The 24,767-nt window shown below is 46.7% G+C and overlaps 1 protein-coding gene across 3 annotated transcripts in view; it reads left to right on the forward strand.

Moving 5' to 3' along the window:
* Window positions 1–24,767, forward strand: part of hipk2 (homeodomain interacting protein kinase 2) — a 69,705-nt gene that overhangs the window by 34,120 nt on the left and 10,818 nt on the right. For all 3 annotated transcript variants that reach the window (XM_031870464.1, XM_031870483.1, XM_031870473.1), the window contains exons 3-9: window positions 13,865–13,988; window positions 14,679–14,798; window positions 16,065–16,151; window positions 19,534–19,718; window positions 19,839–20,001; window positions 22,016–22,241; window positions 22,925–23,046. In XM_031870464.1, the coding sequence (XP_031726324.1) occupies window positions 13,865–13,988; window positions 14,679–14,798; window positions 16,065–16,151; window positions 19,534–19,718; window positions 19,839–20,001; window positions 22,016–22,241; window positions 22,925–23,046 (1,027 nt within the window). The remainder of the gene's footprint in view (window positions 1–13,864; window positions 13,989–14,678; window positions 14,799–16,064; window positions 16,152–19,533; window positions 19,719–19,838; window positions 20,002–22,015; window positions 22,242–22,924; window positions 23,047–24,767) is intronic.

Raw genomic sequence — 24,767 nt, forward strand, 5'->3', positions numbered from 1 at the left:
AGAGAGAGAGAGAGAGAGAGAGAGAGAGAGAGAGAGAGAGAGAGAGAAATAGGAGATGAGAGAAAGCAAATGGTAGGCAAGGAGCTAATGGTGAGATAGAGGGTAAGCTGTAGGGGCTGTTAAACCTGAGGAGTGGCTAATCCATGAGACGGCACTCTGAGCTCATCTGCTCTGGACTGGTGTGGCATGGTCGGCGAGTGGCATATCCTGGGCCCCAGCAGTCAGACACAGCCTCCTGATCTATATTTCAAAGCCGAGAGTAGAGAGGAATTCAGTAATGAGCTCCCATCTTCCTTTTGGTAGAGGAAGACTCTCTTTGTGGAACTAATTGAAAGTGGCATGTGGAGCGCCGGGGAGCTCTTTGGGGGCTGTGCAACGTTTCAAGGGATGTGGAGAGATAAGCCTGCACGGCGCTCTAGCTTTTGTGTCACAGGTCTGAAATAAACAGGTCTCTTGGAGGAGAGTGATGCACTTTACGTCTGGAATTGTGTGTGTGTGTGTGTGTGTGTGTGTGTGTGTGTGTGTGTGTGTGTGTGTGTGTGTGACTGTCTGTTTTTGTCTACAACAACCTGTGTCCATTGCTGAAATTACACCCCCACACGCATTCAGCATCTCTCCTTCTCCCCCTCCCCTTTAATAAATCTAGTTTTCTGTGTCAGCTCATCAGAGATACGGTGTGTGTGTGTGTGTTTACGCATTTGTGCAGACACGTGTGTGTTATTTGGGCTCTCTGAGCGCAGTGGAGGAGCGGCTCTGACGGGAGATGGGCTTTCTCTATTACAGATGTAGAAATGGCCCGAGACGTATATGCAGTTAGACTGATAGACTGCGTGGCATTTACTGAAATGATGAAACGGAGCCCGGCCTAAACATTTTACAGACACACACATATCCATGAACACTAATACACCCACCCATGTGCACACTCACATTCAGAGACATGCGCTGCCAGTTGGGGATATTTTGCTGGGCTTGTCAGGTGTGTGTATTCTGCTATTTTTTGTCCAATTGGCCCGCTGTATATAATTTGTTCTCCTTTTCGTGGAGTGAAAGTGAAACTCATGGATGGATGGACAGGCACATGTCGCTGAGACTTCTTCATGAGTTTTCTTTTCTCCTAAATGAAGCTTTGCACATGTGGGAAATGTGCTTGTTCGCTCTTCTTACAGGAAATAACTTGTTAAGGTACATTCTGATGCTGATATCTAATTAGACATGACTCAACTCAACTCATTCTCACCTTTAATTGATAGTTAAATGACATTCACCCTCGTACGTCACTGCTGAGCAGGTATACCGAAAGAGGAGGAACTGATAGAGACAGGGTGTCTCATACCTTTATTTATTGCATTATGAGGTCTGTTTTATATGTCGACTGCCGTTGCTGTTCGCTGGTAACAAGATAGCCTCGCAGTCGCAGATGAAGTCATTAGATTATGTAGTCTGTCTGCTGACTTGTGTTTTTACCCTTGTCGACATGGCACACCTTAAAAGAAACCGCCGCTACAGGAGAATAAAACCATATTCGATAGCAGCAGAATTCAAAAGACCTCATTAACATTCCGGCAGCTCTTTGTCGTCTTGATCCACCGGTGTTTTGCGGCCTCAGCCACTTCTATACAACCTCATCATGTAAACCGTGTATGAGCCGATGGGAGCGAGGGCAGGACAAGTTCTCCCTTCTCGTCCATTTGAACCACTGATGCAGGGGTGAAAGAAAGATATGTCCTGTTTTCTAGGGTGTGTAAGATGGCGAGCAGCAGAAGGAGGGAGGAGTGGGTGGTGATGGTGAAAGTGGAGCCGGGGAGGCAGGGAGCAGCCCAGCTCGGTGCCCAGCTGTGAAGCTGCCCCTGGGGCTTTTGGAGGCTGTGGAATGTGGCTGATGTGAGTCTGAGTTTGGGCTGGAGATAGCGAAGGCCCGGGGCATGCAGCTGTGAGCCGTGATGTCTGGGAGAAGGGTGTGTGTGTGTTTGTGTGTGCACATTCATACCTACATGTTCAAAGAAGGAGAAGAGAGAGGACACAGAGAGACAATTTGTGGTGTTATGTGTTTTTGCCTCTGTGTGTAATCCAGCTTTCAGCCATGTTTGTATTTACACATGCAATGTTGTTTGTGACCCTCTATCGGCCACAGCTGAGGCCTCATCTCAGGGAGAGGGACGCCATTCGGACTCATTTCCTGTTTGAGGGTTCAGGGCACGCTTTTTTGCCTCGCTCACCAGAGACGTCTGGAATGTGAGACAGAACCAGATTACAACAAGCGACCTCCCTCAAGGATTGGTCGCTTTGCCAGTCAGCTGAGTGCAGCTTTGTTCAGAGCGAGCCTGTCAGGCGGAGATGACAGCTAGCTTTTGTTCTGGAGATTTCCTGACCTGTTCTGGGCAAAGGGTCGGTTAAAGTGCATAGACGTAGCACCACTCCCTTACTCCCCCCCACCCTGTCTCCTCCTCACGCCCTCCCTTTTTTCCCGCCACTCGAGTCCCCCACTGGTCATGTCTCCCACCAATGACCAATAACAGTGCCCTATGAGTCGGAGGGAAGTGATCTGATTGGCTGTGTCGGGGTTGTCTGGGAGGTCAGAGCTGTGTTCGTTTCACACTGTGTCCTTTTGGACTCCCTCCAGCAGCGCCCTCAGAGCCCTCACACATACAGCGGAAGAATGAAAGTGGAGAAAGGGGAGGGAAAGGAGGAAAGAGGGAGACAAATAGACGAGAAGGAGAGAATTCCTCTGTACACAGCCTTCAGTGCGATATGATTTCTTGCCTAAGAAATCGTAAATGTGTCATGTTTAGCACTGGTTTAAAATTCACATTGACTCCAGCAGGCTCCTCCGGTGCTGCTGCTCCACAGTCTGCGCTAAAACTGTCTGTTGCCTCCAACTCGACAACAAAAAGAAATATTCAGAGCCAGAATGCCTTTGTTGTGAGTGTGCGTGTGTGTGTGTGTTCAGTGGGAGGGGATGGTCTTCCCTCTGGGCAAGGTAAGCCTAGACAGGAAAACACCTGGCTGGGTTAGGAAGGCAACCATCAGTTACAGAGCTGTCACAGGACATGCATATCTGTGTGGAATGTTTTTTATCGCATGCAGACCATGATGAAAGCATGTTTGTTATCTGCTCTCTGGTATTTCTTGTCATGGAAAAAATATCTCAGTATCCTTGAAAGAGCTGTCCTATCATGTCTGTCATTAGAGTCCCAAGAGCAACAGTCTCCAATCTTCAGCGGTGCTATCACTTCTTTTCAGACTTTATCGTTTGGCTCGTAAACATGACCTTTTCCCCCTGTCTGTATCTTAGTTTATAGCTTTTTAACTTGAGGGCAAAATAGAAACCAATGACTAAGAGGAATTTGACTTGCCAAGGCTCCACAAAACCACAAGGTGCTTTCCATTCATTGCTCTGTTTTCGGCTGAGGGTATGTTTCATGGTCGTTTGATCAAGAAATAATCAAGACCTCATCTTGAGCTGTGGGAAATTATGATGCGCATATTTCACTACTTTATGACATTTTATAAACTAAACAATTAATGAGTTGATAAAAAAATCGGACTAATTGACAGTGAAAATTATCTCTAATTTCAGGTCTAATTCTTATCAAGCAAAACGTGTTAATTTCCAGTGTTTAACTCGTTGATTGGAGGTACTATGTATATTAACCCTCACTTGTCTTCACAATTGCACATTGAATCTTGATCCCCCACAGTGATACTTACAAGGCAAAGCCATGCCAATACATTTATGTCACTCCCTTGCTCAATCAGACACGTCGTCAATGTATCTAATGTATCCCCTCCACATAGCAATGTGATAGCCAGAATAGATCAATCCGAGTCAAATTACATTTTAGATGGCGTCAAAGCTGTCTGCTTTCTCCTTGAGTGAGGCCACAGCAGCAGAAATGACAAGGCCTTTTTTGTCCATAATAATTGAATCTTCAAGTATGGCTACATGAAAAGGATAATGCCGTATTGATTGTTGCTTTACAGTAATTGTTTTCCCTCAATACCCAACGTATGGCATATTAAACGCCAAGCATGCCTTCATTGTTTGTCATGGTAGACTGTAAAGGGGACGGGCAAATATGATCACTCTCTATGTGACAGAGGCAAGGAAAAACAATGCATGGGTATTGTCATAGAGAGGTGATTAACTGACTCCACTTACAAATGACTGCAGGGCACGGTTAATTAATTACCTGTCATTTGTGACTGATTGTTTTTCACCTGAAGACATCTCTTATTATTATTGTCTGCTCTAAAAATGGAGTTCAAACTGCATTTCACCATGCATTGGCAGCATAAACACACATTAGCAGAGTTAGAAGCCAAATAACATATTGTGCACCTGTGTCTGACTCATATGTGTCTCAGAGAGAGAAATGCTTTGTGAGAAAGATCCTCTGACTCTTGTTTTATAAATCTATGCATGCACATATCCATGAATGCGTGTGAAAACATTAAATTACCGGCAGTTTCTTTTTTTTCAGCACAAGCCATGTGCATTAATGTGGCTGAAACAAATACACACATCTGTCCCCTTCTCGACATGGATTTGTCTCGTCCAAGACTGATCCTGACATGAGCAACTGCTGCTCCGAAAACACACCACACACAACTCTATCTGTCCTCGTTTGTCTTAGCAAGAAGACGGTCCTCTGACGAGGCTATGAGGGAATGGCCTATTTGTCCAAATTCCTCAGGAAGGAATAGTCCTGCTGTTGTTTGTCTACGTGATGACATTTCTAATTCTTGTCAGGAAAGAATGCAGTGTGACAAACAGCGTTAAGAGTGTCTGAAGGCCCAGCAGGCAGGCGGCATGCTGGGGCAGATAGAGGGAAACGAGTCTGAGGAGGGAAGATCGAAGGCTTCACCTTTCCCAAAGGACACATTCCGGAGGGCGTTAGTGTGTTTGGGGATCTGCTTATTATCTTGTATGCTTATGTGATCGCTGTCATGCTTGTAGGATGTTAATCGCGACAAAGGGACAGGGTGGGTCAGTCGTTGTGATCTGACCACATCTGGGTGACAGTCTGGATCAGCCTCTGTCAGTCTGTCCTATCCACTCTCTAATTAACCATGAGCCTGCTGCACTCCAGGGACTCACACACACGTACACCGCAAAGAACAGAGAGCCGCACAGATAGACCGGCAGACACTGAGGCAAGCACATAAAGACGGTTAAGGCTGGGGAATCTCATCCTGGAGGACTATCCCTGTGTTAAATTTTAGAGAGAGGTGGGGAGCCGCTCTATAGGACCTGTGTGAGCTTTAGTTACAGCTCTCTGAGGCCCTGTAGCTTGTTGTGAGGCAGCGCAGCCTTGGGCACCGAGAATTCATGTCACACGGAGTAGAATTTGATTATGCAGGAGATCGTATTACTGCCCGACTGGGTGGGAGGAAGGAAGACGGTAGTCAAACAAGATATGGTGATAGAGAGTGGGAGGGGTGAAGGGGGGGATGGGTGGAGGTAGAGAAGTGTAGCGCATGCCGTACTGTATGTCAGTGCATGCCGGGGTGAGGGTATGATGGAGGGGAATTTTGCAGTCTGCCTTGCAAATCTCTCCCCCATGTGCTCTTTCACTTGCCCCAGAAATAAGGAACTAGTCAACCAGAGCAGCGTTTATGATTGAAACTGTGCTGGCGCGTGTGTGTGTTTTGCGCGTGTGTTTGCGTGTCTTGAATGGCAGGGAGACGTATGTCATTATTGTAGGACGGCGCCCCCGTGGCTCCTCGCTATATGTTCTCGGGCGCCACATTTCAAATGGATTTTCGGCATCTGTTATTTTACCACATACCCAGTATGTACAGGTCTAGCCAGCCAACCACATTGATTGTGGCCCCAACCCATGCCCCCCCCTTCTCTCCCCCACTATCAATAGATCTCTGCCTCAGTCCGCCTAAATCAACACAATGGGTCATATCAATGTAGAGCCTTGCGATTTCTTGTTCTGGACTGTATTGGACTAAAGCAACTGCTGGAGGAAGCTAGACAATAAAACGACAGTAAAGCCCGTCAACCAGACACCAGAAAATACACACAAACCGCAAGAGAGGGAGACAGACAGACAGTCCGTCAAGCAAGCAGATGAGATTGTGATTGGTTTGGCCAGGAGTTTACATAACTGTCATGCTGGGCTCTTTGACTGAAAGGCTGTGACAGAACAACACGATAGATATATACAGTCTGTTCTGCAGTTTCAGCCCGGGCTGTGGGCTGCCCTGTGCTGGACGGAGGATTTAAATCCAGCTCACCGAATCCCTCGTACACTCTAATCTGCTGAAGTTATCAAGGCTTTGGTTTTAGCATCCCTCTGCCACGAGCGGACCCAATCTCATCTGCCCGACTGACGGAGGCGTCTGCGGAGTGTGTCCTGCTGCCCGCTATGCGGCTTTCCTGTCTGTTTTGGTGAACGTCTCGGCCGAGGTGGCAGGCTTGCCAGCTGGTTGACGGAGTGACTGCATGTTAGAATGTGTTACATCGTCTGTCTGCATTTCTGCCATTAGTTTGGCTTCAACCACCCGTGGCCAGCTCTCTGTGTGACCCACATATTTCCTCTGGGCTTGTTGACAGTGGGGAGTAGAGACTAACACAGAATGAGGGTGTGATGGCTTCACTCTGAAGGGGTCAGCACCAGATTTAATATTTTCCAAGAAAACGTGTCTCTCTTGTGAAATATAATTGTTTTGCCAGAATGTGTTATCCATACCCATTTTTAAGTAATTGTTTAGAGATTTCACTAAAGTCTGATTATCATGGAGCAAGGCTGCACATGCCTGAGGGTTGGGTCAGTGTCTGGCCAGTGGCTGGTAGACTGGCCTAATACTGTCTGACTGTCAGTCTAATACCCTAATAGGGCTGGAGAGACTTGAGGCTCCCTCTGTGCGTCCCCTACATCTTCTCTCCAGGCTGTCTGCTGAGCGGAGAGCATCACTGTATGACAGATACCCATCATTTACCGGTCGCAAATCCTTCCCGGCACTCTTCCCTTTGACAAGAGAGGCAGAGGGGACAGAATATGTGTGTGTGTGTGTGTGTAGGTAGGGTGGCTGGGTGTTGATGGAGAGGGCATCCATCTTCCATTGTCGTGCCCACACCAACCTCTCCATCTTTCCCTGCCTCTTCTCCCTCTCCTTCCACCTCCACTCCTTGAAAAAAGGTTTGTCCCTTTGACCCCTGCACCAGGCGATAGGGGTTGGGGGTGTAGGGGGTGCTGCGGGGAGCGGTGGACAGCCCGCTGGCTGCAGGTGTAAATGAGATGTATTACTTATAGGATCAACCGCTTGCAGGAAAATAATAATAACCACAGGAAAGGGGTAATTACCAACCAGGAGCAATGAACCGCTGCATAGACATAAACGTACAACTGAACTGCGCTGTATAACTGCACTTCATTGTTTGGTTTTTGTAGTTGTTAGCGTTGCTAATGGAAGCTTTTGCAAGCAGAGGGAGAAGAAAGAGAGAGAGGGCGGGTGAAAAAGGGTACCACACTGCTTCTCCAAGGGGGGAGAAAGTCTCCATAGCAGCAAATGTAACACCGGGCCAATAAAACATGTGTTTGATGTTCTGTGTTACCTAACAGTAAATCTGATACGTTATCTAACACTGCTATTAACACAGCCTCATTGGAAAAAAACAGCATAGGGTGATGCCATGTGAGAGAATGTGGCATATCCCGTGTGCTAATATTGACTGTGCCACGCTTCGACGACAGGGCTCCATGTGCCATGCGTGCCGCTGTGACAGGGGTGGCCCTCTGCCCACTGAGGAGTTAAATGTGCGATGGTGAGACTGGGAGAGGGAACAGCGACAACCTTTGAGCATTAAAATGCTATGTTAGCTCTCAGTTACAGTTTACTTCCTCCGTACTTCAGGTTGTGTTCAATCATATTTCTTTAGCCTGCTATGATGCATTTAAGGTGCTGCAATCACAGCTTCTGTTTGAGTTGAGGTTGCTCATGTGTCTGCAAGTTTCCCTGTTGCTTTTTGCATTAACAGTCCCATTGACCAGTTTTTGGGGTATATCGACCCCTCCCTTTGTAAGAAACACCCTCTCTCCTTCTTTCCTTCCATAGGCCTTCATGTGCCTTGTTGTAATGCATTGCTAGAGCAACAGGGATACTTTAACAAGTAATACAGTGACAGTCGCGTCAGCGCTTTCGCTGTGCCTTTTTCTGAGAGTGAGAGAAAAAAAAAAAAGTGAGAGCAAGGCCTGTTTTCAGGACCTTGAGCAGCAGGAATGTCGCCCCTGCTAAGAGAGTGAGACAACATTTCTCAAGGACTCTGTGAAAAAAAATGTACCTTGTCCAGATACAACCCTCCTCCTTTCCGCCCCTAATCCACCTGGACCACACAGTCTCTACATTTAAATGCAGTCTACAGCCCCTGCCTAGATAAATGTGCATTTACATGATCACTGCCTTGCTTTGCTTGTGTGCAGTGCGGCATTTTCTGATGCGATGGGAGCAGGTGGAGCGGATGAAGAGGTGTAGTGTGTGTACTGTATGTATGTGTGTGTCTCGGGTTGGGGCGGGCTCCTGCGAGCCACAGGTGCACGGGTAGGGGATGTAGCTCTGCACATTGATTTCACAGTCAGCGACCACCGTGCAATATATCTAGAAAAGTGTTTCTCTATGGTGCGTCTTCAAAGAGGTTTTGGAGGAACTTTTGAGGGCATGAATATGTAGATGAGTTGCCCGCGGGAGGAAGGGAGTCGTTCACAGCACCAACTCGAGCCTTTTACATTAGGCAAGGAAGTGTGGGATGGAGAGAGGGGAAGAGGCAAAGAGAAGGGAGGAAAGGGACAGAGGAGAGGCAGACAGAGGGGACAAAAGTTAATGGCAGGCTCTTTTCTCATGAAGTGCTTTTTCCTTTTAGCACTGGACAACTGTCTCTCTCTCCAACCAGCACTATGTCAAAACACTGCTCTCAAAATACCCAGCACAAGATCTTATTTACCTCCGGTATACATGCTGCTCTTTACGTATATAACTCCCTGCCTGCCTGTTGAATAAAACATAGTTGCATTATGAAGTCTTCGAAACAGAAAGGAAAGAGATCAAACCCATTAATTCTGACTGGCTGAACCCTGTGTGTGTGTGTGTGTGTGTGTGTGTGTGTGTGTGTGTGTGTGTATGTTTCTAAATGCTGCGGGGGTCCAGGGATCCATCAGTCTCCCGTCTGGAGCCACGCTAAGGGAAGGTCAGCCTGATGGATACATCCTGACATGCACACAGCCTGTGATGTCAGCAATGTGTGCGTCTGTGCCTGTGCGTCCGCATCGTGTGTTCATGAGAGCAGTTCAACAGAGCAGAGGGCGGACAGGCGAGCAGGGGAGGGAGTGCTAGCCTGGCCTCGGCGCCCTAGTTTTAGGGCTTTGATGGGGGCTTTGCTGGCAGAGGGGCTGTAAGGAGGGGGTTGATGGTGAGGCTGGGTGAGGTGTAGGGGTTGGCTGCGATGGCAGAGGGGGCGGGTGAAGGGGCTGAGGTGTAGGGGTGGGCTGGGGTGGCAGAAGAAAGGCTCCATTCATGAGTCGTGCCATCTCTGGCTCACAAGGGGACTGGGGCTCATCAATGACCAGGCCAGCTGGGAGGATGTCAGCATGCAGACTCTCTCCCTCCCTCCGTCCCTCTCTCTCTCTCTGCCTCCCTCACCCTCACCCATCTCACACTCCATCTTTCTTTTGTCAGGGGCCAGTGCTGTCAGAGCCACTGGCCCTAACACTGAGGCCTCTCATGCAGTTGGGTCCCCATTGAGACCCGGAGAAAGCCTCTGGCTAGCCGGTGGTTTGCACACCGTCTGTGCTCTATTTGACATCTATGGTCTGCAGCGAGAAGCTCACCACCACCCTCCGAGGAGCACTGTCTGTGGTAGCCATGCCAACTGGAGATGAGCTAGGTGGGGTGCAGCTAAAAGGGTGATAAATTGGCATTGTCAGCTGAATGTAGCATGCTCAGATGGTGTATCCAAGCACCTTGATTATAGAGATTACCAGGAGGCAAGGATGTAGTTTATAGCCGTACTAGCGATGTGGCTCTGTGGATGGCAATGTGATCTCCCGGTTTTCCTCCAGCGCCACCATGAGGTTCACATTTGTGGCTCAGACTGACATGTCTCAACAACTATTAGAGGGCTTGCCATGGAATTTGGCTACATTTGGAATTGGTTATTTTTGACCAAATACTTATTAACAATAACATGCCAAACTAAGATGGTGACCATTTTACCTGCGAAACATCAGCACAGTAGTCTCTCCCGAATGTTAGCCTGCTAATAAAGTTTGCCTAAAGTACAGCCTCACAGAGCCAATAGCATGGCTATGGACTCTTAATGTTGTTCTGTCTTTTAACGACTAAGTGAAGTCTTGATATACCCCAGAATTCCTTTAACTAAATAGTCAAAAAACAAAAATGTGACAACTTAACATCTGGCTGCTTTGTGTGCTGTTTTTTAAACTTTCCATAGAGATTAACTATGACATCCCCTCTAGCATCGAAAACTGAAATGGCCCTATCTGCATAAATTGTCATTCTCATGTGCTCTGCTACTTTACGAAGGAAAGGGGGACAGGAAAGGAGCAAGGTTTGTGAGCTGTGCAGATGTGTGTGCTGTTTATCACTGCCAGTGAAAGGCCTGCCTCAGCAGCAGCTGTGGGGTGCTTTGCATGCGATGGCAGCGGTGCATTGGTAGGGGCAGATTTGCATTTGTGGTTTCTTATCATGAGCAACGATGTTACTCCCTCTCTCTTCCTCCCTCCCTTCATTTGCTCTCTCTCTCTCTCTCTCTCTCTCTCTCTCTCTGACTTTCGCTGAACGGGAGGAGCTTCCTATGAGAGGCAGAGGAGCCATGAGAACAGCCTAAGTGGAGCACTGGAGCATAACCCAGGAAGGTTCAGGCTGAAACGGATCCAAGAATAACATCAACACAAGCAAATCTCACCATCACACTCGAGGGCAAAGTCCATGTGGTCATGGCACACAGCTATACACACATGAATAGAAACATTGCACTAGAGCCGAATACCTAATTCTGCTCTAATGAAAGTACATTCTGTCCGCTATGAAAGCCACCTTTCTTTGACATCTAGTGTGAATTACATACCATGATGGTGACTAGTGTTTGAAGTGACTTATTAGTTCAGTGTCGTGGTAAAAAAAGGGAAACGTTGAAAGTCCTGGGGTCCGCATGTGTCCGCTGGAGTCACAGTGATCTGGAGGACCATCTGATGAAAGGGTTTCCTGTGGCTTTCATCTCCACATTGTGTTTTGATGGGGAGAATTTTCTCGCAGCTGAGTCAAAAAACAGCTTCATGTTGTCAGAACAGCCTGTGCATTCTGCAGCTCACAAAGGCTCATGTACTTTTTGATTTTCCCAATGTCAAGAGAACTCATACTCACACAAATAAGGCGGTATATGTTTAGTGTTTTTGTGTAGGAATGAGTCCTATTTAGATGACAAATGCAGCGCAGAACTGCTGGGCTTCTGCAGTACATTAGTTTCATTTTATCGTTTCAAATATCGCATAGGTAGAAAACACAATATATGTGATGATGATGGAGTGCTGCTTGTTTCTATTATCAACGTCTGCACAGACAGCGTGACAAGCAATGAGTTGAAAGTACCAACAGTGATATTTGAATATATAAATGGAACATAATCTTCACAAACGTCTGTATTGTACTATGTATGTCAAGGAGATGTTGTCATTAAACTGTTATTAAACTGATTTGGCTTCAGTTTCTAAAGACTTTAAATTGACCAACTCCAAAGGAATTCTGGATAACGAGATGGTTAAGTGTGTTTATTAGCGTGTCCTGCACAGGTCATGCTGAAGGTATGATGGACTCTCAACCATCCTTGAAGACCACTCCTATAGCTTACTCATATGTTTCCCTCTCTGTGTGGTGGTCTACCTGTCCACATGTGCGTACAGCTGTTTTTGTTCCCTCTCCCTTATGGCCGCTGTGAAAGTGCAGCTATTCTAGCAGTCTGTTATGAGGAGGATCATGCTGACCCCGGTCCCATGATCGGGTCTCCATCTCTTTCCTACCTTCAGCAGACCTCGCTCCTCCCCTCTGCTATCGCCTCATAGCAGGCTCCTTTATTCCTCTTTGGCAGCCCGTTGATCGACGTCTCGGCTCATTGTGTGTGAAGGTGTCTTTGTATTGGTGTGTAATGGTGCCCTAAGATACTGTTGCTAGCGTGTTGTCTTGGCTTCTGTTCCACTGCTGCCCTCCAGACCCCAATAACCACCTTTTGTGACAGGAGCTCTTCACTGAGCTCCTCGCTGCTCCCCCTCACTTGCTTTATTTGTGCCTCTGCCTGTCTTGAACTCTCTCCGTCTTGTTCCGGTATTATTTTTCTTATCCAGCATCTCATCGTCTATCCTTGTGGCGTCTCCTGCCTTTCTATATTAGAACCATCTCAGTATACAATGAATCCCCTGTGCCCTCTTTTCATTTTGCTTTTTTTGTCAGCGAGCAATGAATAGGGCACGGAGCTACAGTTGGAAATTAGCTTTTAAGTATGTGAGGTATGTTCATTAATTCTCCTCCAAATCCCACCTGCTGCCCCCCCCCCCCCCCCGAACAGGCGTATAAAGACCCCATGCTGTTTTCCATATTCTCCGTTTCCCTGGTACCTACAGTTCCAACGGGACCGTTTCTCTCTCTGCGACCCTGCCACAGCCCGCCTCGGCTTAGGGGGCAGCACTAGCCCTAGTTACCATGGTCACAGCAATCAGCATTGTGAACTCAGCCATGAATGAGAAACTTTCCGAGATTAGCCGTAAGATCCTGTGATCTGTGTGTCATGCTGTTAATATGTTATTAATACATAGAGAAGGATTTCCGTTTCAGCAGTTCAGTCTAGATTGAAGTTGTAGAGTGGCTAAGTCTCACCAATATGTAACGTGTAAGGCCAAAAGCGTCCCCCATATGTTGACGACAGCCAGACAACCTCTTGAAAGGGCTTTGGATCGTTAGAGAGCAGAGTCAATGTGTTCTTGGTTATTTTAAGCCCCATCAGAGACGTGAGCTCACAAGAAGCGTATTAGTCTTTCTGACAGGATATAAAACATGTTGAATTGAAATTGGCAATTGTTTCGGACTGCGGTGCTGCTCAAATAACTGAAGCAATATTTCTTCTTCTTTTATCAAATCATAGATATTTATCTCCTCTTCTACTGAAATGGTCTCTTTGTGCGTCACTGTTGAGAGTGTATGTATGACAAGGAAAAAGCTTAGTGTCTAGGAATTAAGCGCTGGCATTATGAACTCAAATGCAGCCCTCTAAAAGCCCGGATGAAGCTCATTGCATGCTCCACAGAATCTTTATGCTTTTTTTATTTTAGTTTTTTGTTTATGGCATAATTGCTTCCACATTGCTTTGTGGCTGTGGACCGGGGGACTCAGTAAACATACCCTTCTACCTCCACGCAGAGCTCCTGCATGTTTATCAATCAGTTATCTGCCATGTGGCACCTTGGAAAACCGCCTAAACAGGTGATAGGAAAAAAATGACGACCTACGGCACAAGGCTACATTGAGTGATCAATGTTAAGATATCATAACAGCCTTCAGACATTGAAGATTAATGGAGGGTTAGATCGTCTGTCTTGGTGTGGAAAAGTGTGTTTGCGTGCAAAACGAAATGTAATCATCTGTATGTTTGTTGTCCAATTAGATCATATTGGCTTTTTGAAACTCTCCAGCACACTCCTACATCAGATTATTTCATCTTCTGACTTCTGTGTACTGCGCTGGGCTCACTTGTCTGAGTCCTTGTCAGTCACAGCACAGCTCTGCTCGGTCGGGCCCTATACATTTATGTCTGATTTCTAACAATACTGTGTGTTTTCTCTATCCACAGGGCACCGGAGATCATCCTGGGCCTGCCGTTCTGTGAGGCCATAGACATGTGGTCCCTGGGCTGTGTGATAGCCGAGCTCTTTCTGGGATGGCCCCTCTACCCCGGAGCCTCAGAGTACGATCAGGTAACACATAATGATCCCTCGGACCTCCAAGCTGTCTCCTGACCTCTGTGCCACTGTGTGTGTCTGGGTGCTCCAATAATCATGACTCTAACTTCAGGTGCAGTTATATTTACGTGTATGCATATGCGCGTGTTCTCTCTCCGCGAGTGTGCTCTTGTGAGTGTGTTTGGGAGGGTGGGGGGCTTCACCAATCCCCCTGACAGCCCCTGATGATTCTTGCGCAGCCTCCCTGTTTATCTGAACAGATGCCACAGAGCCACTTGTCCAATTAGCGCAGCCCCTGTGCTCCAGAGCAAGACATTGCCACGTTCCCCCCTCTCTATCAGTCAGACGAGGCTCAGTGGGAAAACCTTGAGCAAGTTGTGCTCCATCACTGAACAAGCCCGCCTGATATTTCACAAGCCCGAAAACTTTGCAAAGTGTCTCATTTGCAAGTCTCAAATCAATCTCAGACTCTTGAGCTGAGGTCATGTTTGGGTGCAATGCATATCGCAGCCATATAAGTCTGGAGTAGTTCATTTCAGCATAGATCTTACTTCTGCCAAAAGAACATCAATCCTAAAGTTTTAGCCTTTTTTCTTTTGTCATTGGTGATATTCACAGGGCTCCCCAATTCAACACAACTCATGGCTCAATCATGCATATGATGTGAAAAGTCTCACGTGCATTTTTTTATCTTCTGTCTTTCAGATCCGGTATATCTCGCAGACACAGGGTCTGCCTGCAGAGTATCTGTTGAGTGCAGGGACAAAAACCACCAGGTTCTTCAACAGAGACCCCGACTCCACCTATCCTCTCTGGAGACTTAAGGTACAGCTGGAATGATAGAGATGCATGCGCACAAACACACAAATGCCTTCCGGTACATCCTTCTAAGAGCAGGTGATATTTTTGCCAGCAATATCTGTCGTTAATATTCTACGACACTCTGGCACACTGTGTGTGAGGCCTTGATGACCCTGGCTATGAAGAAAGTCAGAGAGTGATGAGAGCAAAGTGGATCTCTGTGAGAGGATTTGGCAAATGGAAGCCCGGGCTGATGAATCCAGCTCAGAGGGTGTCTGCTCCAACCCCTTCCACTGTCCCTCCATGTAGGCCACTCAATGAGGAGGTCCGCTCCTTTCCTTTTTACCCTCATTAACTTAAGTTGAACTTTTGTTCTGCAGGGCAGTGATGTCTTTACAGTGTCTGATCTGGCTGAGCCTACGATTGTCCTTTTTTTCTAAGAGCCAAGTGCGTTTGCTTCTTATGAATTCCATTAACACACCATGATAATTGCCCTTTAAATGAAGTCATATAGCAACATAAAGTACATAGTAAATGCTCTCGGGTCAGCTGTCCATGGGCTTTTAGCAGTTGTCAGGTAAAAGGTGCGCAACCGTTTCACGTTTTTGCTCAAATTTAAGAATTTCTCAGTCCTCTCTGAAAAACTGTGTGACATTCGTGCTTTGGAGGCCTTTTTCAAACACAGTGTTGTTGAATAAGGGGCTCCTTGAGGTCCTGAAGATAAGAGGTGACAGCAGCATTGTAGGGAAGACACCGACCCGACACCACTGCTGTAACTAGACTCTTTGCTTTGTGGAAAATCAAACGTCAAGGCATCCTGACCACTTTTTTTCCATCCCGAAGAGTGATTGCTCAGCTTTAATTTGACCTTGCCATGTCTTTCCACATAACAGCAGCTGCATCGCTTTGCTGACTGTAATTAAAAATATCATGTGTTCAGTGAGCAGGCTTCTAAAGTCAACCGTTGAAAAAGCGTGATCGCCTGTGTTCAAGTGTTTAAGTGAAAGTGTGTCCATGTGCACGTGTGTGAAAAGCGTGTGTGCAGTTTACATTCTGCATGTCATCTCAGTGATTTAGCGTGGGCCTCCACATGCCGTCTCCCCCGTCTCCCCCCATCTTCGCTGGGTGTTAGATGAGTGTTTGTGTGCTACCCCAGGGTTGCTCGGAGGGCAAGCCGAGTCCTGCCGCACATCAACAACAAGAGGCTGTAATGAGCCAAATGTAAATGCGTTTCCAGAGGGGAAGTGTGATGTGGATTTGAGAGGAACATCTGCTTCTTGTCTCCCGCAGACTCCAGAGGACCACGAGGGTGAAACGGGGATCAAGTCCAAGGAGGCTCGCAAGTACATCTTCAACTGCCTGGATGATATGGCGCAGGTATGCTGTTTCAGTAACACGAACACATGACTCTCTCCCCCAGCAAATCTTACCAATAGACATATTTGCCTTTGCTCTGTCTTTTGCTTGAATGATATCCACCTGTCTTGCATTTGAAGCTTCAAATGATGAGTCTAACCAGGTCCCAGGTCAGTTTGATACATCGCATCCTGAGAATTATCCATCAAATATTTGAAATCCTTTAAAATATTTATGCTGCCAAGGTCTGATCTCCAGATGCAGTGTAGCTCTGCTTCTATATGGAAGTTTACAAAGTGAAATGAAAGCAGCTGTTCACTGGAACCCCTCCTCAAATCTGCTCTTCATTTTGCTTAACCGCTATCAAATAAGTTACAGACATTGAGGCTGAGCATGTGGTAAGGGTGGTTATTGTATATATATACAGTTTGCTTTATTATTTAAGCTGGAGTGAGTGTTGTGGCTTTATCTTCACTTTCTATGTCTACAGTACATGTACAGTAAGTATGTAGATGACAAGGCAACAAAATGTTTTACTCACACACACACACCAGAGTTTCCACACCAGTTTTTCAGACCAGCTCAGTGGGACCCGCACCATGTTCTGTCTTCATGACTCAGCTGGTTAGCCCCTCTCTCCCTGCAGTCCTGCATGTCGCCTGTGGGAATCTGCTTGTTAAGAAGCTCTTGCTTAACCACAGGAAGTGACTTACATTACAACGAGACTTCTATATGGAAAAGCCCTGCTACTGAATGCGGCTACATCTAATGTCACTTTCCTCGATGACTCAGCGTGAATTGGTCTCTCCGCGGTGGGAAAGTTCACATGTAGCCATTACATTTTGATAGGACGTGCCTGACAGGGAGATGTTATTAAGTGTTGTTTTGTTCACCCTTACTTGGCCAAATACCGGTTCTGCCAACAGATATGGCAGCGTGATGGAAAATTACAATGTTTTTCCCAGGGCCCCTTCGAATCTGTGACAGTACTCTCATGTCATTGTGCACCTCCATCCTTCCTCTGATAATGACGAGGCAAGAGATAAGAGTCAAGCAGGTGAATTATTTCTTTTTGAAAATGGTCGACTTGGTGCCCAACCAGGAGCAGCTTCTGGAGACTGTCCATGTGTAAGTAGTGACTTAAGTGATGGAGACAATTATGGTTGTCCAGTAGTGCCCAGGGCCGTTGTCAGGCCTGTCTGGAATAACATGCCGTCGGCTGGGACATGATAGTATCACTGCCCGGGCTTGTTGAGTTTACAGCACACACACACACACACACACACACACACACACACACACACACACACACACACACACACACACACATATATGCAGTTTAATGAAACCAACCTGCACTGGTATGATATCCCCTGGGTCATCTCTGTCTCCTACGCTTCAAGCTCTGTGTCCCATCTTTCTCTCACTGCAGCAGCCGGATTCAGCTTACCTCAAAGGCGATACAGCAGAGCTGCACAAGCTTAATGTGGGAGAAAACTGCCTATTTTGCCCCGTCTCACTATCCTCGGCCGTATAAACAAGTCAGCATTGTGGACATCTGTCTCCGCGTGTATAATGGATGATGTAGCTGAAGGCCCTGAAAGACAGAGAGGCTGGGTGCCAGGAAGAAATAATGAACCTCCTCTCAGTCGTGGGAAATGTGGGGAGGCTTTAGTCACAAGTATATCTAATTTGAGTAAATCAGAGACCAACTTAGAGTAAATGCAGGATCCTGCTTGAGGTCTGATGTAGATGGAAGGAAGGTCTCCTCGAAAAAATGCATTCACTGTGATCTGCAATCCTTCAATATTTTTACAACATACACTTGCAAATACACTTTCACTCTCTTCTGCTATACTCTTCCCACTGAGTAATAACGTTTCTGGGTAAATCTGCACTCGTCGTAGTGCTGTGCAGAAGACAGGCCTGCATCCTGCACGCCGAGCTCCGCACCTCCTGAGGCGTAGCCCGGTCTGTCTCACTGCTCGACATCTGCCATCCCTGCCCTTACTCCGGAGTGGCATGTCAGTGCTCCCCACGGTACAGATGTGGCTCCATAAAGAGCCGTCGACATGCAAAACGCGCAAGGCTGACCGTATTTGTTGAAGCCCCTTGTCTTTATGTTTATTTAGTGGCCTTTTTGGATTTTCATTTAAGATTAGAAAATGTCAAATGTTGTCTTTTGCTGTTATTGAAAGAAAATGAAGCATGAAAATCCATTTTCTATCGAGTAAATTCACGTATCTTACTTTAATGGAAAGTTAGGAAAATTCTTATTCCTTTTCTGGCTTCCGCTTGGAGCCTTCGAGTCTGATTATTGTGGCACCCCTCAGCCAACTCCCACCTGCTACCCATGAGCAACCAAACTGTGTACATTTCCCAAAGTCATCTCTTCCACTAGCAGAGGACGACGTAATTATGTCTCACCTCATTCCGCAGATTATTCCTTTATCACAGCCAGCGGAGGTGGCAAGCAGAGAGGAATGGTTACAGAGCCTGAATAACCTGCATAGAGAAAGAGAATTGAATCAGATTTGCAGTGTTGACTGGCAGCACATCTGATAGCCCCTGGAGCAGGCCTACAGATAAGCACTGCATCTTTATGAAAAACAGCCCCGCTACCTCTGCATGGCAGTCACAATAAACAAGGCTGCCTGTCTGCTGCCTCTGTCCCCGTCTCTGTCCTTGCACTGCCTGACAATCTGCTTGTTCGCTTCAACCCAGACTAGCTACAGTATATCACGACCTTGTCCCACTTCCTTCACTACCTCACCCCACATGTAAAAGCAAACCCAGTCCCCAGAGTTAGTCCCCTGCCTAACAAATCAATCCCTGCTAGTTTTGTGGGTTTTCATTGGAGCAAAGAATCTGCAGAAATCGGCTGCTTTGCCCCGTGTTCATCCACAACCCAAGCTGCACTACAGATGAAGCGACACAATGTTCCAAGGCAGCTTCCCAGAATTGCTTCAAAACCTATTTAAGTTAAGTTGTCTCATTACTCTCTAAGAGGCTCTCACAAAATGGTGTCCTTTATGAAAGTTTTTATTTGTATTTTATAAGGACTAGCCAATGGCAATATTTATAGGGTTCATGTTTTTTTTTGTTTTCACATCTCAGGAATAGATAAAAATCTCAGCGACGGCGCCAGGAGGTATTTCAAGTGGTGCTAGAAATACCAGTGCAAATGTTTATAATGTCACTAAGGTGCAAGGTTATCACCGGGTTCTGTGACACTCACACTGACACCCTAACGGATGAGGCCTTGTGAGTATTAATAGGCCCCTCTGGGAATAAGTTGTGGGAGAGTTTTTTTTTCTCTGTCGTCCTCGTAAACATGAGAGTCCTTGAATACTCAATCAGGCCCTATGCTAACATGCATGTGTGTCCGTTGTTGTGCCTCCAGGTGAACATGGCGTCGGAACTGGAGGGGACCGAGATGCTGGCAGAGAAGGCCGACAGAAGGGAGTTCATCGACTTGTTAACCAAGATGCTGACCATTGACGCAGACAAGAGGATCACCCCTATCGAAACGCTCAACCACCCCTTTGTTACTATGACACATCTCCTCGATTTCCCCCACAGCACACAGTACGTGCCAAACGGGCCCTGTTGTTGTTCATATAATTATCATTCAAACAGTGAAACAACATCTGCCGCTGTCACAGGACGCAGCACTCATTCCTTCTCCCTCCCTCTCCGTCCGTGCAGTGTGAAATCGTGCTTCCAAAACATGGAGATCTGTAAGCGCCGCGTCAACATATACGACACAGTCAACCAGAGCAAGACGCCCTTCATCACCCACGTGGCCCCCAGCACCTCCACCAACCTCACCATGACCTTCAACAACCAGCTGAACACTGTGCACAGCCAGGTAAAACCTCACTCATCAGTATGTTAGGCAACCACTGACAGAGAGAACTTTTAATGCCGTCGGATGCAAGTATGTTAATTATTTCAGCTTTGGTTTACAGCATTTCCATTGACAAAATGGCATAAGAAATGCAGTGTGGAATATTTATCAAGTAAATGTATATATATCACAATAGATAATTAATGCCGAGCTGCCTCAGGCCACAAAACGAATGATGCGTCTCGCTTACAAACCCGGTCAACTGCTGTCTTCACCAAATAATCATATTTTAAACGCCCAACTGTCAGTAGTTTAACAGCTCAGCTGTTCTATTTTTCTCTGTCCGGTCTTCCTGTCTGTCTGCACGTTTCCATGCTTACTTGCCGGCCTTTCTGCCTTGGTGCATGTATATCTGTCTGCCTGCATTTCTGTCTGTGCCCCAGGTCCTGTGGGATTGTCACAAAGTGCTGATTACACACATGACAAGCCCCACTTCCTGCTTGCCTTGCATTCTGGGGCTTTCAGGCCTTAAGAATCCCTTTACCAGGCTTCCTCTCTCCCTTTCCCTCCTCTCACTCCTGTCCTCCGCTGTCTTCTCCTCTTTCCTCCCATTTCCCGGGGTTGAGCCTGTGGTGCTTTACTGCTTCGTTCCCGTACGGTCTGTGAATCGAAACTGCTGACTTTTGGCTTATGCCGGAATCACCGAGCTTCGTGTTGCAAGGTTCTCCAGATTGTGCTTAGTTACAACTCCTGCTCTCTCTCCCCCACCCCTCTCTTTAGTAAACAAAGTTCTTTATCACCAACTATATCGAGCCAGCTCACACTGTGTAGCATGCGACAAAAACCCCATCTTGCTGTGACTTAAATGGATCAACATTCCCTCAGCTTGTCTTTTCTGCTCGTGGCTTTTAGGGCATACAAACAGACTTAAGTTAGTGATTTATTCAGCTCGATTCATTTGCAAGGCTGGAATGCATCTTTGGCTTGTATTTTGCTGCTTCCGTGCTTGTTTATGATGAATGCCACAGTGCCATATTGATTATGTTCCCTCCCCTGGTGTTTATCGAACACGCTAAAGAGAGCAAATGAAAAATGAAAGCGCTGTCTCTCTATTTTCCTCCACCCCTATGTGCGCTTAATGAAAGGGCTAAAATTAGACGGTGTCTCGCGGAGCAAATACTACTTACGAGATGAGCAAACGGTGTCTCTTAAAAGCATTTGTTTGTATCTAGGATGTTCCCAGGCAATCTGAGTATTCCACATGTCTTATTAATGGTCAAGACATGCTGGAGTTACCTAAGCTTACACAATTATATAATGACTGCTGGCTGGGAAATATTACTCCTGTCAGGCATATTGATTTGGGGGCTAGATAGTGAAGCTGTGACATGAAATGTCAAGTTTTGCTGCAGCTCATTATATTGCCTCATTATAACTCAGTCACATTTACATTTAAACAGTCTTAGTAATATGATCTCCTTATGCCTTTAACACTCATCATTTAAGCGAGATAATACGAAAGATGTTTATGCTATTGGTTGTTGCTGAATTGTGTACTGAGACATATAATAAATTCATGTTCAGTATATTGTCACCAGAAGTCCAGACATTTTTACCCAGTAAATGCTGTAAATGATACACGATGATCAAAATCTCAGTCTAAATGTGCGTGGTGTCATTTTGCTCATTGATGGTTGATTATTCTACGGATTGTAGCATTGATTGCATCTCTCCTAACATTCTTTCCCTCCCTCTAATTAATCAAATCAACAGTCCGCATATTTTAAGACACTTTCAAATCAGTCGTCCAATTTCCTTATTCTTCCACCGGCTCTGATCTTATCTTGGAGGTTGTTTTGCATCTTTGTCTGTGTATTGTTTTTTTTTAGAATACTGTTATCTTTCTGTTTTTTTTATTTTTTATTTACCGTGCCTGCTGTTCAACCCTCCCTCCCCGGAGCACTTCCACTTCCCTGTTGTTCCCATCAGTACCTCCACTCTCATGATTTTTATTTTGGTCCCATCATTCCTTTAGGCCGCCAACCTGGTCCCCTCCTCCACCAACAATGCCACCCTTTCCTTTGCAAGTCCTGATGTCTCCATACTAAACTACCAATCTGCACTCTACCAGCCCTCCGCTGCCTCTATGGCAGCCGTGGCCCAGAGGAGCATGCCCCTACAGCCGGGGGCTCCTCAGCTCTGCGCTGCCCGGCCCGACCCCTTCCAGCAGGCGCTCATCGTCTGCCCACCTGGCTTCCAAGGTAAGGAGGTTTGACCAGTCAGTATGCATTAGTATGAGTAAATAGAGTGGGATTTGCGGTCATCTGTGCAAAACCTAAAATCACAGCCATGAGCGCCTGCACTAGAACATGATATGAGGATAAAACATGACTAGACATTTATCTAATACAATACATACAGCTCTGGAGTCGGTTTTAGTTCTATGCACAGACAGTCACTTTTTCTCATTTTGTTTTGCAGTTTTGGTCTTGCACCATACAGGTAGAGTCATCCTACCATACAAACTCTCATTCCCTGATAACTTGATGAGGCAATTAGTCATTTCAAAGGAAATTGAATATGTTTGTGTAAGGCTTACTCACCCCCCTGTTTGTCTCCTCTGTGTTTGCGCTGGGAGGGCAGAAAAGCTCTAAGGCATTATTCTGTTTGTTTATTTATTCTTTTTATGGAATGGGTGATAAAAAAAATCCATTATTAGAAGCTGTTTTTATACTATTGCCATGACTACTGTTTGTGTTTTTCGAAGTGTCGTTTCTATATTCGAACACAGAGCAGAGGGGTTTTGACATCTGTTGAATGCACATAAATCAGTGTGCAAATAAAACATTTTGTGTGATCTCTCGCTCTTAATTCTGCAGAAATGCATGTTTTTTGTTGTTGTTTTGTTGACATCCTCTGTAACATGAGCTTTATTTGTGCACAGGGCTGCAGGCGTCCCCTTCCAAGCACACCAGTTACTCTGTGCGGATGGAGAATGCTGTTCCCATAGTGACGCAGGCCCCTGGTGCCCAGCCTCTGCAGATTCAACCTGGCCTGCTTACACAGGTAAAGTATCACAGAGAACGAACTAATAGAGTTTTTTGGCTTTCAGACTTGGAACTGCTCGCATACGAACAAAGCTCTCTGCATCCTTTTTTTTCATAAGCCTTCACTAAGAATAGTATCTATCGATGGAGGCTGGAAATCACTCAATGTTTCTGACCCTGCCCCTGCTGGCAGCTGTTTTTTTCCTGAGCGCATTCAGGCCAAGCTCTCCCGTGCATCGCTCTCTGCCTCTCTCTCTCTGTCTCTCTCTCTCCCTCCTCTTACTCTCTCTCCCCCTCACTCGCTCTTTCTGCTGTCGTGCTCTCCTGGAGGCTGAGGCTGCCATGGTCTGATGCACACAAAGGCAGGAGCCTTTCACACAGAGAAGGCCTTCACTGGAGCCTGCACAGTGGGGCCGAAGCTTTAGCTGCTAATATACAGTTGTTGGAAGTAACAGGGAGTGACTGTGCATCACTCTCTCTGCACGCACACACACACACGCGCTGTAGACCACTTCCATTACCACACCACCTCTTTCCCTATGGAAATTTCCATGACGGCTTTAAATATCCCTGTGAATCCAGGGAGTTTGAAGCGCTCCCTTATCTCCAGTTAATCATGCAGTAGGCAGGCAGACAGGCAGCGAAGCTCTGTGTGTGTGTGTCTGTGTGTGTGCGTACGTGCGCCTGTGTTTCTATGGTGGGTTAATCTGTCAGATACCAAATGGTGATTAGCTCCAGGGCTGCTTCCAAGTCAGGCGCTCCAAATTACAGGCCTCGGAGGATCCTGGGAGGTCAGGGGAAGCTTGGATGAGGCTCTGCATGACCAGAGAATTCACAACATTACCAGATCCATGGATATGATGGCTCGGTCAGAGGCAAAACGAATTAAAGCATCTACGTGTCTTTAAGGGAAATGTAAATTACATGACCCGTTATATCAAGTGTGGCTCGCACATTGCTGCCCTGCTCTGCACCTCTGTCTGCACACATGTTAAACAAAGACATGTAATAGTTAACGCAGGCAGATGGTTTATATAGGCCAGCGAGCAGCACACCTAATAACTAGGTTTGTGGTGTATTTATTCCTTGACGGTGGGAGGTCCCACGGGCTCGGACGAGTTGTCGTTTGCATTTTCCCGACCTGCGCCTTCTCCCACCCACTGCTCACTGCTACCCATGCACCCTTTGCCCACCTTGGACCCATGCAAGTTTAGCCCTGAGCACCCTGGGCGAGCAGAGAGGGGTAGAGGGAAGGAGGCTCTAAGCAGGGAGGCAGGGACACCAGCAGGACCTTTATCTGGAGCAGGAATGCAGAAAATGTGGAAACAATTGGGGAGTGAGAGCTGGGGCTTTCAAAGCCCCGAGGTGACAAAGGGTTTTCACCCGGGGAGTGTAGGTCGAGGTGGGAGGCGGGGGGCCGCTGATAGTGATGGTGTACTCTGAGAAGAAAGAAATGGCCTCTTAACTGGGTTACCATTTCAGGGCAGACAGGCTGGTTACACAACGCAGACGCCGAGTGAGAGAGGCACGTAGAGTGCCGGGAATGGAGATAGAGTGAGCAGGAGGAGCGGGAGATGGATGGATGTATTACAGTCTCTTAATGGCATGTTGATAAAAGGCATTGGATGTGGTCTTGGATGTAAAGACCATCTCCAGCTCCACAATGTTCCATTAGAGATGTCAGTCATCAGTGCACAGACAAGGCAGCACCGCTGGCGTGCAGATGCCCCCTGCAGCACT

Source organism: Anarrhichthys ocellatus, unplaced genomic scaffold (assembly GCF_004355925.1).
Source record: "Anarrhichthys ocellatus isolate YVR2014 unplaced genomic scaffold, GSC_Weel_1.0 scaffold2, whole genome shotgun sequence".
Taxonomy (NCBI): domain Eukaryota; kingdom Metazoa; phylum Chordata; class Actinopteri; order Perciformes; family Anarhichadidae; genus Anarrhichthys; species Anarrhichthys ocellatus.